Source organism: Schistosoma mansoni, assembly GCF_000237925.1.
Source record: "Schistosoma mansoni, WGS project CABG00000000 data, supercontig 0041, strain Puerto Rico, whole genome shotgun sequence".
Lineage (NCBI taxonomy): Eukaryota > Metazoa > Platyhelminthes > Trematoda > Strigeidida > Schistosomatidae > Schistosoma > Schistosoma mansoni.
In genome coordinates, this window is record NW_017386027.1 from 1,082,830 (window position 1) to 1,100,691 (window position 17,862).

The 17,862-nt window shown below is 37.1% G+C and overlaps 1 protein-coding gene across 1 annotated transcript in view; it reads right to left on the reverse strand.

The window, feature by feature from the left end:
* Positions 1-3,678: 3,678 nt before the first annotated feature.
* Positions 3,679-17,862, reverse strand: part of Smp_169410 (hypothetical protein) — a gene marked incomplete at both ends in the record, with an annotated part of 25,942 nt that continues 11,758 nt past the window's right edge. The window contains 7 exons of the mRNA XM_018790684.1: positions 3,679-3,733; positions 3,777-3,899; positions 5,216-5,526; positions 7,862-7,989; positions 10,378-10,438; positions 10,589-10,691; positions 13,552-13,825. Of these exons, the coding sequence (XP_018646080.1) occupies positions 3,679-3,733; positions 3,777-3,899; positions 5,216-5,526; positions 7,862-7,989; positions 10,378-10,438; positions 10,589-10,691; positions 13,552-13,825 (1,055 nt within the window). The remainder of the gene's footprint in view (positions 3,734-3,776; positions 3,900-5,215; positions 5,527-7,861; positions 7,990-10,377; positions 10,439-10,588; positions 10,692-13,551; positions 13,826-17,862) is intronic.

The following is a 17,862-nucleotide window of genomic DNA, read 5'->3' on the forward strand; positions in this document are numbered from 1 at the left end:
GTGCTTCCAGGTTTTCCATGGTGGTCTAGTATCAATTGACTCACTCTTTCAACTATGAGAAGAAATAATCATAAAATGTATCAAGCAAAAACATCAATACATTGAATAAATATGAACATATGTACAGAGAGAGGGGGGGTTTTAATGTAAACCGTTAATATTAAGCCATATTACATAACAAGCTATATTAATGTATAGAAATTACATTCAAATTACTAAGAGAAAAACAAACAATAGACATTGAAGATCAAATAGTAGATGATAAAAATAATTGAAGATTTGATATGATACTGTACAAATTTCCACAAGTTGGTTTACATGTTTTAAAATATTCTTCCAGTTTTTCAGTACTATGTAACAGAAATAAAGAAAAGTTGATGAATGAATTATCGATAATAGTGATGATAATAATAAGGACATGACATTGATCACCATCCAGTGATCAATCAATTGTGATTACATCTCAGTCCTACAGGAGGTCGTGACTGTGAAGCTGAGTGACATGGGATCGAATCCGTCAGCGAGCACCAGTTCCCTCAATATTACAGGTACACTTTGCTGACGAGTGCCGAGTAGCACGAAACCCGGGTCCAGGGTTTCCTGTAAAATATGACCACCTCCAAACACCATTTTATCTCAACATAGTGCACACAGTGTCGAGCCACCTAGACTAGTGGTCACATTGCAACTTGATCGATAGCATTCGATCAGCACTAAGACGGACTTGACACACATGATATTGATCACCACCCAGTGATCAATTAATTGTAATAATAATACTGCTTGTAAAAGATCATAACCAATATACATGACTACTTTTATATTCCTGTAAAATGTGTAGTACGGTGCTTTGCTAACCGTTCGCCTCGATAAACGTTATAATATAAATCTTAATGGTGCATAAAATCACAAGGCAAAGAGAAGCGGCAACTGCAGTTTATTGTCAAACAACGCAAGTCAGAAAGCTATGAGCACATGAGCAAATATCAGTGAGCGAAGCAAAAATGACACGCATTGGAGATGGCGGGTAAGTCAACTCTCTTTAATCAAGCGTTATTCAATATTTATAGTCAGACAAGAATAAGTAACAGACATGCGATGAATAGGATAAGAAGTGTACACACAGAAGCTCATATAAAAACAGTCAGTGTTAATAAGTAAATAATTGATAGGGTCAAAACATGACTCACGATGGATAGGTAAATTGGCTTGTCCAGAAGCTAGAATAAGGTATACGGGCTTAACATATCAATCGGCACTACAAATGCGGCGAGACTATAATTCATGAACGAGTCAATCAGAAGCGTTTGGGCGATTTCAAGGTCACAGCACCAATTTCAGTACCCGATGCTCATGTACGATCGGTTTACGGAGGATTTTAGAGAAGACTTAACAATTAAGCGGCTACAACAAATGAAACTACTAAGAAGTTCCTGTATTTGTAATTGCGGTAATTCAATGACTTGTAGACCTAGTGCAGATTACCGTGATGTTGTCGTTGGATGTAATATATGTTGAAGGAAGACGTTTGCTAGAATAGGAACCTTTATCGCTTGATACAGATTGTAACTAAGGCATATTTTAATAACTGCCACGAACTGTATGATAAAAGCACCAGTGATTGGCTGCAATAATCGCAGATGTTACTGAAGCTCCGGCTGTTCAGTAGTATAAGTATTGGAGGACATATCCATAATAAAAATGATAAACTTAAACAACCGTAGTACACACAAACAATATTGAAGCTATGTGGTCGAAGCTGAGAGGGTTTTCGTGACCTTATCATGACCTCAGAGACCTAATATTATGGAGCCATATGGATGAGTTCCTCTACCTTATGCATTACGGTTCTAGAACCTCTTTTTAACGTTGACAAGTTTTTGGACCATGTAAAAGAAGTGTACCCACTCTAATTCTATGATGTTAGATAACATATTTTTACTCCACACTATCTTCTGATTGGCTAATATTTCTCAAGGTCACTTAAGATTCGTTTATCGGTCGTCCAGAAATTATAGTCTCGCCACAAATGTTAGTCTTATTCGACAAAAATGAAAAATAACCCACTGATTAATTGGTTGGATTACGATTTTTATTACTTTTGGATAAAGGCTATGCGTAAAATTCAGAATATACGTTTCATCCTACTTGAGACTCGTTAACTGAGTATGCTTAAATCCTTGTATTGATGTTTAAACTAGGATTTCAATCCAGTACCTTTTTCATTCAAACCCCAATACGTTATCCACTAAAGCTACTGAGTTCATATACCTACTGGCTTACCTATCAGGTATCGGTTTACTTTTAAGGGTTTGTATTTCCCTGCTAAACGCGATGAATAACACGTAGCTGTTCAAAACAAGAAGTAATGGATAAGAGTCGCTGTGAATATCACGAATATATGACAGCATCCAGTTAACAAGTTCCAAATAAAACAAAACGCTCGTCTTAGATTCCACTGGTAGCTAATAAAGAACTTTAATAAAAACTTATTACGAAAGAGAAATGTTGAAGCGATCTTCTCGGGATGTATGTATAAAAACAGGGATTGGTCAATTGGAATGCTGAATATCACAATAACTAGGAAATACGAACCTTTATAAATATTGGGTAAGAGGTCCTAAAACCATACCACATATGTGAGTTTGAACACTTGTTGTACAATGCCATTAGTCCTTACAGTCGATAGCACAAATGTGTTCTTGACACTAATCGAATTATATCTGCAGTAATCTGTTGTAGTGTTTTGTTGCTTGGGTATGGATCTAACGTGATTAGATAAGTTGAACGACGATGGCACAGTTGCACACAAAAAGGAGAGGTAAGACTAGGAGGAGTAATCATTAAGGAAAGAAGTCAATTACACTTGGGTGCTATATGATTGATATTACAATCTATTTAGTGCTTAATAGTAGCAGTTCAAAGCAGGAAATAGGTAAATAATGTATGTATATATACTATTGTAACCGGTGTCATGTCATTTCGACTACTGATCATAATCACTATGCAGAACCTACATTTACCAAGACAATTCAAGCCACATATCTCGTTCGATTAGTTAAGTAGCTTCATCAATCAATTTGTTTATAAAACACAAGTAACTGAATAAATCAACAATAGTAATATATAGTATGTGACCAATTGAATACAAATGACTATATACAAGACAGTATACCGAAGTTTCTGATTTAAAGAGGTTATTCAATACGAACGTCAAGACAGTCCTACTGTATGGAGCTGAAACGGGGAGAACTACTACATCCATCGTCAAGAAGGTACAAGTATTTATAAACAGTTGTCGACGCAAGATACTCAACATTCATTGGTCGGATACTATCAGCAACAGCATTCTGTAGGAGAGGACAAACTAGCTTCCAGCTGAAGAGGAAATTAGGAAAAGACGTCGGAAGTGGATCGGACATACATTGAGGAAATCACCAAACTGCATCACGAGGCAATCCCTAACTTGGAATCCGGAAAGGAAGCGGAAAAGAGGAAGGCCAAAGGACACATTACGCCGAGAGATTGAAGCGGATAAAAAAGGATGAATAACAACTGGAAAGAATTGCCCAGGACAAAGTTGGATGGAGAATGCTGGTGAGTGGCCTATGCTCCTCTACGAGGGGTAACAGGCGTAAGTAAGTTTCCTAATATGATAACAAAAATCATATTTATAATTCATATGACAATTGGGCATAAATATACTCCATTAGATTCAAAGAAAAGGTGATACCTAAAAATATTTGCTGAAATAAAACACACACACAAACATCTACCTTAAGTTTCCTCTTAAAACTTCATATTCAACAGATCCTTGACTGGAATCCATATAATCCAAAGACATTAAAGTGAATCGTACCATTATACGATAGTTACGTGTAGAAACTCTTACAGTTATACTAATAAAAAAATAAAAGTAATGGGATAGGAGAGAAAAAGTATATTCAAGGGATTATCATAACAGAAGTGCATATATATGTACAGTATGGCAAAAGTAATCTGCCTAGCTAGTAATTAGATAATCATACTAACTCATCAGGATATGAATGAAGTGGTCAATAATCTCGAAATTGATAGCCGGGATGGAACGATCAAAATGAGCTGCTTCAGACTATGCACAATAACCTGTTAAATAGTCGACAGTCTAATCAACGTCGATTAAAATATTTTGCAACCGATATTGAATCACTTAGATGAGTGTTTGAACTGCAACTTCATTAACAGATTTCGATTTATATTAAGCAATAGAAAGACATATAAACCACTATTTATTTAATTGAACATATAAATATTGGTACAAACAGGCATTGAGTACATATGCGCCACACAAGTCACTTGATGTGTGTGGGCTGAAATACTATCCGGGTATCCAGATCGAAGCAAGTGATTTTCTTAGGAGGCCATACCCGGAGCTTTCGACCTAAAGGTTTGATCCACAAGGCAGTGGAGCAACGTCAGGAGATGCAGTCCCATGGTAGCCGGTGGCCAATGATCGGTTCATACGCCATGTATTCCCTCATGATACTGGAGCCCATGTGTACCATTGGTTCGGAATTAGGGTTTTTTAACGTCCCTGGGTGGATCCTCTATATCCACCAACCCGGTTCAAGCTCCGGACTTTCGCTTTTCGTTTTCTCAATTTCGTTAACAACACCCTCGCCACGAGAAGGCAGTAAGTAGGACTTCCCTAGTGGTGGCTGCATACGCGTGGCCATATGCCTAACATATGCTCACTATTGACTGGCTTCAAGAGGTATTTCCTGGACTTCTACTGAAAAGCAGTGACCAGCAGAGTTCAACCAGGTCTGTTGTGAGATAACAACTCACTGAAGACAATGGTGGATGTATCGCTCAATTTCGTGGATCAGTTGAAGTTAAACATTACCACCATTGGATTACGGCTCAGCGGTTTAGAGGTTAAGCGCTCGCACGCGAGACTTAACTTTCTGTCACCAGGCATTTTACATCAGTAGCGTACACCACAGTGTGTATAGAATATATTTCTCGCAAGTTGGAGGAATAGGTTGAACTACAAAGATATTTCTTCAGACGCAATGAAACACATGTGGTTAAACACAAATATTATAGAATAGTATTTACAAACAAGTACTTCTACAGATTACAAATTAAGATTACAAAATTTCAAGTTCCCATCTGAACTGCACAAAAAATGTATATATATGTAAGTATGAAACCGAAAAAACTTTTCATTTACCTAAATGGTCCAGATGGTGTTAAGTATTCATAGAACGATAATGACTTTTTAACAGGTATTATACTTTCACCAATAAACGATTGCTGATGTAATTGTTTTGATTGAAATGGTGTTCTATGTGAAGATTGAACCGCTGTAGATCGTGGTGTTTGTCCAATTAAATGACGTAATTTCTTTGGTGTAAAATAACAAGCAGTAAATAGTTGATCATCTATTGATGTCATACCAAAATTCACATCATATTTAGCTAACCATAAACAACGTAAATCACTGGCCAAAACCATAAATGGAACAATGATAGTTTCAATGGTCTTGAAAATAATCAGAAATACAACGTAAGTTAATATAGATAGACATCAAATCAAGATTATAGAATCCTATGAGCTTAGAAATACACTAAGGTCCTTAGAATTCCCTCAATCTACAATTTAGAGATCTATGGTAATATATAAAGCAATTTCCCTTTGGTGGTCTGTACTAATGTATGCGTTGGTGAAGATGGAGTCCGCTTTGTCTGCTATATTTCTTTAGTCTACATCAAAATATAATGAAATGGTTAAGTTGGCTTGGATCAGTAAGATGTTGGTAGGGTTTCAAAATAGTAATTTCTGAGAAATGTTTATCACATTAGGTAGAGGGTAATTACACGTAGAAAATGAAACACAATCAAAGTGAATGCAAATGAGCTACCAATCTTTCTAGACATTTGAAACAAAAACATTTTTATAATTTTATGATCTCGAAAGGACATTAGTTATGCAACCACTAAGAATCACTATGTGCCGTTATCCATGAAAAAAGGTAATCTGTATATGTGTTGGTGTGATGGCGGGTGAGTTTCGAGCTGAGGCCAAAGAACTCGACCAGTGGATCGAGTAACTGTATGAATGTAATCAGCCAGCAGAAGCACAAGTTAAATCCCTTTGTGAAAAAGATAAAGATATCCTCACAAAGGAGTCAAAAGTATACATTTCTTTTTATTTATTTATACACATAAATATTGGTACAATTAAGGACCAGATACATTTGCGCCACAGAAATCTTATTTGATTTGTGTGAGGGCTACGATACTGCTCAGGTGCCCAAAACTGAAGCAAATGGTTTTCTTAGGGGCCCACACACGGAGCCTTCGACCTAAAGGTCTGATCCACAAGGCAGTGGAGCATCGTGAGGAGATGCATTCCCATGGTTGCCGTGACCAACAATTGGTTCATACGCCATTCGTTCCATCAGGATACTGGAGTCAGCCCATGTGCACCATTGGTTTGGAATCAGGGTTTTCCAACTCCCCTAGATGGACTTTCCGTGTCCACAAACCCGGTTAAGGCGCCGGACATTCGCTTTTCGTCTTCTCAATTTCGTAAACAACACCTGTGGTGCGAGAAGGCAGTGAGTAGGACCTCTTTGTCAGAGGCTATATTACGCATGGCCATGTGAGAGCATTTGGAGAGAGAGAGTGGACTCTCCCCACTCTCGACCATAACAGGGCATTTGGGGGCAATATATATATATATATATATATATATATATATATATATATACTCCATGTTAGAAACCGTCATAGACATTTACCTACTATAAATTTAACTATTTCATCATGAGGTGACATAAACCTGGCAAAATATTGACGACAACAACCTCAAAAAACTAGAATATTCGATTCATTTCAAGCTACGAAGTCCTGTACAAACAAATTACCCTCGAAATTCGACAATCGATACAGTTGTCCTTAGCTCAGTGATTAAATAGAGAGATGGTTCGTTGATAAAATCATCCGGCTTACAACCACCAATATGTCATAAATTCCAAATTTACCTCTCCATCTACAACGACTTTAACAATCACATGTGAAAAAATAATATGTTAGTCTAAGCAAACTAAATAAACTTGTACATGGTGAGTTTTACATTGCTTTGAAGCTTAACTTGAATTGTCAGTCAATCAGTCAGCTACAATGTAGGACCAGGCACATTTATGCATCGGTCCAAGTTGCCATACCTCGTTAGAAAGAAAGGTTGTATATAAGGATGTAGTATAGGAAGGAAGAACGTTATGAAGCAATTTTAATCTTAAGGTTTAAGGGAAAATAAAGAGTGTATACACCTACGCCAATGTGATCGATTCTCAGCCATGTCACCTAGAGTCCCCAACCATTGGTTACGATAGTCACGCGGACCCCAACCAAGATTCATGACCTCATCAACTGATTTACCATCATTCCCTAATACCCTGTGTCTAACCTCACTATTACTTACCCCGTTATCCCAGCAGATGCGAGCAATATTTCTAAGACATCTGTGGTCAAATACTACTTGAATTGTATCAACGGTTTATAATTCTTTGCTATTAATATGCAGGACTATTAATTGATTAAACGCTGTTGTATTATGCAGATCTTAAGCCAATAACCTCCATATAGGTTTAGAAATATTTAGTGTGTGATTATCAGTGGAACAGAGGATGTGCCTTTTGATTTATTCGAGGTTTGTCAGCTAAATGTACCTTCAATCGGGTTTTATTGACCTCAATACCGAGGCTCAAATCAAGCATCTTGGGCTTCATGTTGCCATCATATTATCAACTTAAGTTATATCTATAATTTACTCACAAATTACACAAAAGATGTATATACAAATAAAAACTCACTTCAATTACATCAGCCATTGTAAACCCAATACATCGTGTACGTAAAATTTCAGATCCAGCTGTATTTAAATATTCAATAAAAGTACGAGCAACTGATTCAACAGGTGGACACTCCACTGGACATTCAACTGATTGAAATGAAATGATAAAACAAACGATGAACATCCAAAAGGATAAAGGAAAAATAATTATGGTCAGTAGAATAAAAACATAATGTACAGTAATAATTTTAGACATGATGTAAGTGTTCCTTCGAAGAAAATCCCACTATTAACTCTATGTATTTTAACAAGTCGTAGGTCGATATACTTTTAAAGACTATATTGGTCAGTTAGTCAGTTAATGTATAACCTGGTACATGAAAACATTGGTTCAAACTACCACATACTCTTAGCATGGAGAGATGAAATTGCCAAGTCAAATCCCAGAATAGTATATGTAGTAACAGTATCTGTGGCGATGGGAAATATTAGGCATGGAAGATAGGACTCGAAAAGACATAATAAATTGGTGAGATAAAAATACAAAAAAAGTTATGAAGAATTCAGAAGCACAGAATTTGGAGGTATAGGAAAAATGAACTCATTCACGTAATTGTAAATGATTCAAAGTCTGTAACCAATGCCTACGACAAGCATGCGGATCCCACCCAGGTAGTCTGTACCTATTGACATGGCTAAGTCCAATTGTCAGTGACTTCATGGACTGATGCCATGTTTTGGTTTGATCACCACTGGTTTCCAGCTTACTCCTACACCACACAGCAACGCCCGTCGAGGTAGGCCGTAGTTGTGCATATGTAACTTGTCCGAACCATATCAGTTGATGAAGATTTACTGCCTCATCAATCGATTTACCACCTTTGGTTGGTACTCTATTCTTAACATAGGCATTGCTTACTGTGTGATCTAAAAATACACGAGCAATGCTTCAAAGATACCTATGCTTGAATACCAGTAATCAATGAATATCCTTTATTCTTAATATCCGTTTCACACCCATAAAGTAGGATGTAGACACCTGCTGAGCAGTAAGCTAGTCATTTGGTAGGCAAATGGAAATCTCGCCTAAACTACAAGCGACGCAAATTGGCAAAAGCAGATCGAACCTTCTAAATCCTATTTTAAGCTTATAATAAATAAAGGTTGTCACTGTTCCTTACTCCAAGTGAACAAGATTAAGTTAACTTTTGTTAAAGATTTATGGATAGTTGAAAATTTTCGGTTGTTATATCATAAAATTATATTTCTGATCAAAGGGTCTGAAAATGAAAATGAACAACTAACAGTGATCTTGGGGACTTGGAATCGTGACCACAAAACTCTCTTCTTTTTAACTCATCGTTTGGTTATGGGAAGACAGTATCGTTGAAAACGTACGCACAAAACATTGACACGCAAGTTTCCATATCCTTTATTGTTAAAATAAATTGTGAAACCTATTCATTACACCAGAATAAGAATATGTTAGGTGGTTGAAAGTAGTCAGTAAGGTGTCCAGGGCCCAGATTTTGTGCTCTTCTGTACTCTTCAGCAAGGTACATCTTTAACCATGAAGAAATGGATTCCTCATCGTAGACTCAATTCACCGTCACAGTCTGAGACGTCACCTAATACTAAGCGATTCCAGCTGCGAGTAACCTATAGAACAGAGATGTTTACAGGTGATTATTTAATCAGTAGTTACCAAAGATGAGTTTGCCTGGTCTTTATTGCTGATCAAATCTAATCGGTCAAGTTGGAATTCAGACACTAGTCTAAGTGAACCGACATTACGTACATTATGATGAGATAGTAAGTGGTTGGAAACAGTCAACAAAAAACTTTGGACTTTGCTTTCATGCTTTTCCGCGCTCGTCTCCTCAGAATTACAAGAACATTTCTGACGAGTACCGAAGATCATAGTCAAGTTTTTTAGCACTAACACTAAGACAGTTCTATTGCATGGAAGTCTCACTAAAACGTACACTAATTTATAACCTATATACACAAAGTACCTCAAATCCATCCACTTTGAAAAGAATAAAACAACTACCAGATGAGAAGGGAATCAGGAAAAGACATTGGAGGTGGACAGGATACACTTTACAGAAAACAAGTCTTAACTTCGAATTCTCAAGGTATAAGAAAAGCAGGCGGATCAAAGAATATATAACGAAGAAAAATGAGAGTAGGGATCAAGACCATGAATAGTATTTGGGAACAAATAGAGCGGAAAGCTTACAACAGAGCTAGATGGACATCCCTGGTTGGCGGCCTATACCTTAAGAAGGGTAAGTAAGTGTTATAAATAGTTGGTATGGCTTATTATTACATGGTATGTTGTAAGTTATCTTAGACAATTTGGTGGTACTAAGTAAATGACATCAGTAAAACAAAATGAAATTTTCAACTGATGATAAGGTTCCACACGAAGATTGAAGCTTCGTCCCATTGTGAGACTCTTCAGCAGTGTACATCCACAATCCCACAAACACTGCAATAACCATAAGAGAGAGAAAAAACAATACAACATACCATCTGATGGTGCGATAACTTGTACACTGATCACTTTCAAATTTTCTGGACTAATTGTTATCTGCATGTCGTCATTATCGTCATCATCATCTTCTCCTTCTTCTTTCTCATCATCGTCACCATCACCATCATTATCGTCAATGTTTTCATTACATTGATTATGATTATGATTATTCTTTCTATCAGTGTCATCCACTAACATATTGCATACTTGACAAGTTAATATGAAATTCATTAGACCAAATAATGTTGATACTTCATAAATATGATTATCTTTTTCAAATGATGTACATATTATACGACAAGGTGAAAATCTATGAGAGAAACAATAAGAATATATAAATGTGTGTTAAGAAAGATTCTTTTATTTAAAACAAAAAGAAAACTGACAGGATGATTTGATAGCCTGATCAAGATATGATTGACTTTTGGACGGAAGTCGTAGATTTTTTAAAGTCGGGATTAGAGTCAGTCTTGAGTGCTGTTAGAGGTATGAGGGCAGTTATCACTTCTCGGTCGCCCACACCGTGGAAGGATTCTCCTAAAGGTACCTCAAAAGGAAATCGGGTTAGAAGTTGTCGTAATGACCTGAGAGCGTGACCGCAGTACCCAAGGAACAACTGCTTGAGGTCGGTCACACACGACCTTTTTGTGGGGGATTTTTGTGTTAGCTCTGTACTTGTTGAAACCTTACCGCCGAAGACGGATATCCGTGGGATAAGGCGAGGTGTGCATTTTTAAGGTCGACCATTTCTAACCCCACCCCTCCTTGCGGGAAGTCAGCATCGTTGTTATGCTGGTTGTCTGAAGGAAACACCTTACTGTTGTCACACCTCTGTACAGTCAGCAGTACAACTTCGCCTTCGGACCTTTGGTTTGCTGCTTTTAGTCTTACCGCTCTACAACCGACCTGCCTGACTGGCATGGTAGGACCTTGAGGAACGATGGTTCAAGCCAGTATAGCTCGATTGGTCCATCACGATAGGCAAGTCCGACCACTACGTCAAGGTAACAGCAACGGTCGGGTCGGGATTAGGGAACCTAAGACGAAATAGCTTATGATCTGTTGCAAAATCATCAATACATTTATTCTTTATTGTACATTGAATCTTGTGGATTCAATCATTTAGAAATACAGCAACCAAGTTGGAATGTCCTACGAAGATAATAATTAACGATAATGGAACACAGTTCTTGTCCGTCACTTTATCAGAATTTGATTGATAGAATAGAATTAACTGTCTAAATACTCAATCTGACAGTCAATTAGAACGTTTTGTTGGTATATTCGAAGAACCCTGTGAGGAATTTGGAAGGGAAGAGGATCACCGAAAAGATTTTAAAGATTCTCATGTTTATCTACTGCACTAAACTGAGTCGTCAAACAGTTAATGGAGTGTCTCCGCAAGAAGCTTTACTTGGCTGAAAATTACGTACATCTTCCGAAGCTACTAATCCGGTCCCACGTCTTAAGTCCAAATGAAACAGATTGTTCGAGAAGAAACTCAATGACACTATGGAGAAGAAAGATGATTGTTTATTGTGGATTTGGAGATATTTGTTATAGATAATCAGTAAGCACCCTTAACATAGATATTCTATTGAATTACGCAAGGAAATGGAAATCACGGTCATGAAGTTTCAGTAGGTTCAGAAACTGAAGTACATCACCCAATATAACTAAAAAAGACTTTGATTAGCACCAACGAGAACTGATGTGGAACGTTCTCAGACATTGTAAGGCACATTCGAGATCAAGTCTCCACAAAATTAGGTCAGTTACTGAAGAAACGAAAAACGATATCATCTTTTTATTGTCTAGAAGGTGAACAGATAGAAAGCCCAAATCGGTCATTTGGATCGAAGCGAACTGTAACAACGGATCCTATTGATATACTCAAACGGGAGATGTTAGTAGGACAGACACTTGATTAACGTATTTTTCGTACAGGTGAACGTTGGAATAACCTGCATGGTTAGTTTTCAACTAGTCAGGGGAATTCCATGCAATTGGTTTCCCCTATGAATTAAAATAAAGCCAGAACAACACATGGATACAGAATACTATGAATTCATTATATTTCGTAGTTCCTCATCAGTTGCTTACAACTATATATGTATTGGAAGTTTACAATTAGGTATGATGTAGTGTGAAACAATTGACATAAATGAATAAAAGTAATTGGAATGACTAAGGTTATCAATAATAACTCTCTGTATGCATGTCCAAGACACTGATCCATTAAATTAAAATCTTCCATAGACATGATTTACAAAAACCCGACAACTCAGAACTTAAAGTCACAGATAGGAAATTATGACACAGTTTAAATTCAAGTGCCCCCAAATGCCCTGGTACGACCGACAGTGGGGAGAGTCCACTCTCCCTCTCCAAATGCTCTCACATGGCCACGCGTATACAGCCTCTGTCAGGGAAGTCCTACTCACTGCCTTCTTGTGGCACTACTGTTGTTTACGAAATTGAAAGGACAAAGAGCGAATGTCCGGCACTTTAATCGGGTTGGTGGACACTCTCCGTGTCCACCTAGGGGAGTTGGAAAACCACAATTCCAAACAAATGGTGCACATGGGCTGGCTCCAGGATCCTGAAGGAACGAATGGCGTATGAACCAATTGTTGGTCACCGGCTACCATGGGACTGCGTCTCCTCACGATGCTCCACTGTCTTGTGGATCAAACCTTTAGGTCAAAGGCTCCGTGTGTGGGCCCCTAAGAAAACCATTTGCTTCAGTTTTTAGCACCTCAGCAGTATCACAGCCCTCACACAAATCTCATTTGATTTGTGGGGCGCATATGTATCTGGTACCCGCTTGTACCAATATTTATGTGTATAAATAATAATAATAATAATAATAATAATAATAAAATTCAAGTACGCTTTAAACACTGTAAAAATAATTATACATGTGAATAGTTTTCGTCTTAGATTGACCTCTGTTGGAGTATCACTGAAAATCAAAGTGTACTGTAGACAATTATGTCATCCTAAAACGGATTTTCACAGAACTGAATACCCACAATCCCGACAGAGATCGAACGCTGGACCTTTAGATATGGTGGGAAGCATTTAACCATTAGACTACAGCATTTCTAACTTACATAAATTTGAGATATAATAAGACAACAGTAAACAGGAACTTTTTAGAAACTTACAAATTTATTAATTTTCCCGTGCTTGTTGGTTTAAGTTTGTTATCATTGTTAATGGGTGTTTCACTAATCGGTATAGGAAATAATTCTGTACAACCGACAGAACGATTCAATAGAGTACCTGAATAATATAATTCCTCTTGACGTTTTCTTTCGGATAATTCTTTCAGCTTTTTTTCCAAATATTGTTTTCTTTTGAATAATTTTTCATTTGATTGACGTATTACAATCTGACGTTGTGTGGTCTCATCAACTTCTTGTTTGATTCTATCAAGTTCTAAGAAAATAATTATTAAGGATAAGAGAGATTAAGACGGAAATAAGAATGAAAATATTGACAAAGGTAGTTTATACTGTTCTATGGGAGAGGACAAACCAGCTTCCAACTGAAGAGGAAATTAAGAAAAGACGTCGGAAGTGGATCGGACATAAATTAAGGAAATCACCAATGTGCATTACAATGCAATCCCTAACTTGGAATCCTGAAGGGAAGCGGAATAGAGGAAGGCCAAAGAACATATTACGTCGGGGAATAGAAGCAGATATGAAAAGGATGAATAACAACTGGAAAGAACTGGAAAGGAAGGCTCAGGACAGAGTTGGATGGAGAATGCTGGTGAGCGGCCTATGCTCCTCCACGAGGGGCAATAGGCGTAAGTAAGTAACTAGTTTATACTGTAAACACGAATGGTGATGGTTATTTATCCAAACCAATCAATGGAAAAACTTGAGAAAAGATGTATAATTATTGGGTAATAACTGGGGTTTAATCCTTGATAGGACTGTCAGTGAACATTGTTGATGAGTTTTACTAACTAGGATGAAACTGGTGTTTAGTGCTCTTCATGTGGTTTTCAGCAACTGGCTATCTAAAAAGTTGATCTATGATGTAAACTATGGGAAAACCGTGTATGTGGGTATTTTACAAAAACTACGTACATGTTTAATGATTAGAGGGCTTTGGAATTGTTTATTTATTTCATTGCTAAGAAGAAATCAGTTTGTCCGGTATTTTGTTGCTACATATTAGTTTCTTCATCAAACAATAACCTCAATGATATTTTCTTAAGTCTTATTTCCGTAATAACACTTGTTGTTACCTGATCGGTTGTCGTGACGTTTGGCTTGCTAACTTTTGTATGTGCCTCTAGGTCAAAGTTGTTTTTCAATTTCTAAATCTTTACGGAATTTAAAGTTTTCTCGAAAGTCCAGTCCCATGGTAGCCGGTGACCAACGATTGATTGTTCCCTCAGGATCCTGGAGCCAGCCCATGTGCACCATTGGTTTGGAATTGTGGTTTTCCAACTACCCTAGGTGAACTATCCGTGTCCACCAACCCGGTTAAAGCGTCGGACATTCGCTTTTCGTCCACTCGATTTCGTAAACAACACTCCCGTCATTGTGAGAAGGCAGTGAGTAGGATTTCCCTGTCAGAGGCTATATACGTGTGACCATGTGAGAGCATTTTGAGAGGGAGAGCGGACTCTCCCCACTATCGGCCTTACCAGGGCATTTAGGGGCTTCATTGAGTAGGTACAGTAATATGGGATTGTCTGTAACTTTTGAAATGCTTCAATATGCATATAAATATATATATATAATTTCAACTTACTTTGAAGTGCTTCTTTGGCATACATTTCAAGTTCTAATAACTGTTCCTGTTCTAGAATATTTAATAACAAAAAATTTAAAATTTTTAGCGCATTTAAAGGTTGGAACATCAAAAGATTAGCGAGGATAAAAGATACATACCAGGTGTGTGTGTGTGTATGTATATGGAGGAGAGGTAAATAATCAAACTCAGAAAGTTTAAGTAAACGTGTTCATGTACTACCATTCGAAATAGTCATATAGAACTTGACTGTTTAAACCAAAATATATCAGAAGAGAAAAAATTTTGAAACCTTCATCATAGTGTTTTTGGAAGTTTATTATGTACTGTACTAGTAGTATTAAAATTATTATTATTACCAACTTATATTCCTTTTATATATCAATCAGTTAATCACTCGAACACAACAAAGAACTTAGCACAAGTGTACGTCGGTTCAAGTTACCAAATCCCATTAACACAATAGGATGAAATTGTAAAGGTAAATCTTAGAGTAGGTGAAGTAACAGTATTCAGAGGAAAGATTAGACAACCAAAAGATAATTTAAGAATGATTTTGAGCCAATATCACTCAAAGTCTTTAACCATTGGTTCCCATTGATCCCATGTGAACCTCTTGCATAAATATATGAGTAATTGAAAACTAAAACTGATCTGGTCTTCAAATCAATTTCAAAATGAAAACAAAAACACAGTTTACAATGAATGCAAAAATATGATTACATCTAGTCATACGTACCTGAGTAAACTATAATGATTCATTGCAAATTAACAATTTGTATTTGCCCAGAGTGATGAACCAATTGGGCTATACTGACCAGAACAATCGTTCCCCAAGGTTCTACCATACCAGTCAGGCAGGTCGATTGAAGAACTGTAAAACCAAAAGCAGCAAACCCACGGTCCTAGGACAAAGTCGTGCTCCTGACTGTACAGAAGTGTGACGACAGTGATGTGTTTCCCTCAGACAGCCAGCATAACAGTGATGCTCCCCTCTCACAAAGAAAAGTTGTGGTTAGAAAATGTCGACCCTAAAAATTCACACCTCGCCTTATTCCATGGATTTCCGTCTCCAGTGGCAGTGTCTCAACAAGTACAGAACTAACACGAAAATTACCCATTAAAAAGTCATGTGACTGGCCTCAAGCAGTTGTATTTTGGGAACTGTGGTCACCATTTCAGGTCACTAAGACCACCCTCTAGCCCTATTTTCTTTTACAAGTACCTCTAGAAGAACCGTTATACGGTGTGGGCGACCGGGAAGTGATAACTGTTCTCATACCTCTAACAGCACTCAAGACCACAGACTAATATGTTTAGAGGTGGAAATTGTCGATATCTGTACAGTTCAAATGCCTTATATTTTGTACTATTTCTATCAATCCTTAAGATGTTGTAGATAATGTGTCATTAATAATAACTGTATCACTGAAATATTTTCCATGAAGAGAAATAATGATCAAAAATCCTTCTGAATACTAAAAGATCCAATTATTCTCTTCATTACTAATCAGTTAGACAATATTTATATGTTTAAGAGCAGAGTGAAGAATTTCTGAAGTTCCAGTGAGTTTAACAATACCCTAAATGAAGTAAATGTGACAACTGAATGATAATAGCTTGTGTTATATTATGATGAATTGAAATGTGTATAATAAATATATTCTGACTCAGTTGTAGAACGTGTTATGTATTCACCAACATGAATGACTTAACACAATAGTTAATGACTTTATGAACTGATAGCATTTTTAAGTTTAGTCCCTCTTAGCTTTCGCCTAACCCAATTCTACTCTACACATTTATTATGACTAACGCGGGTCAAGGTAGGCGATGGTTAGAATTATGTAATATACATCTTAACTACCGCATCATTATACCCACCAAATATCCACATTTTAGAATTAAAGGTGAAGTTAGGAAGACGTAGCATCAGTTCATGGAGATATTGGCTGTTAGAATGAGCCATGTAGGTAGGTGCAGACAATTTAGCTAGGGTCAGAGTGATTATCGTAACCAATATCTAGAAAATTTTGGCGACATAGCTAATAGCCGCCCCAATAGAGCAGATCCATTCACTCTTTATCTCCATTCAAAATCTGAGTCCATAAATCACATTATGCCTTTCTTTTTGTATACCTAATATTTATTGCTGCTACTGTGGTGTGTACTACTGATGCCGACAGACATAAGTAGTATGTATGGTCAATCGAAAGTGAAACGCCAAGCAGCAGAAGGTTAATCAGATCGAAGAAAAGAGAACGATTGCTGTGGAAATGAAGGAACAGTGAAAACTGAGACGATTGATTGACATTTGCAAAAGGAACAGTCAAGTTTGAAATGATTGACTGATATTTTGGAAATGAAGAATTTACTGTATAGTTCCCCGATTTTACTAATATGTTCTGTTATGTGGTCAAATGCATTCGATTGTCCCCACTTGTGTTCTCATTCACTACACTACTACTAATACTACTACTACTGCTACTACCACCAATACTGTTTTTCTTCCTAATACTCTAGGATTTTTCTTAAAATAGTTTCATCTCCTAGTGTTAATGTGGTATAGCAGCTTAAATCGATGTGTGTCAGGTTCTAAGTTTCATATGAATGATGACTGATTCAAGTTAAGAATTACAAAACAGTACTACATGAAGTTCAGAGTTGATGTCCACTCTGGGACTCGAACCCAGTACCCTCGC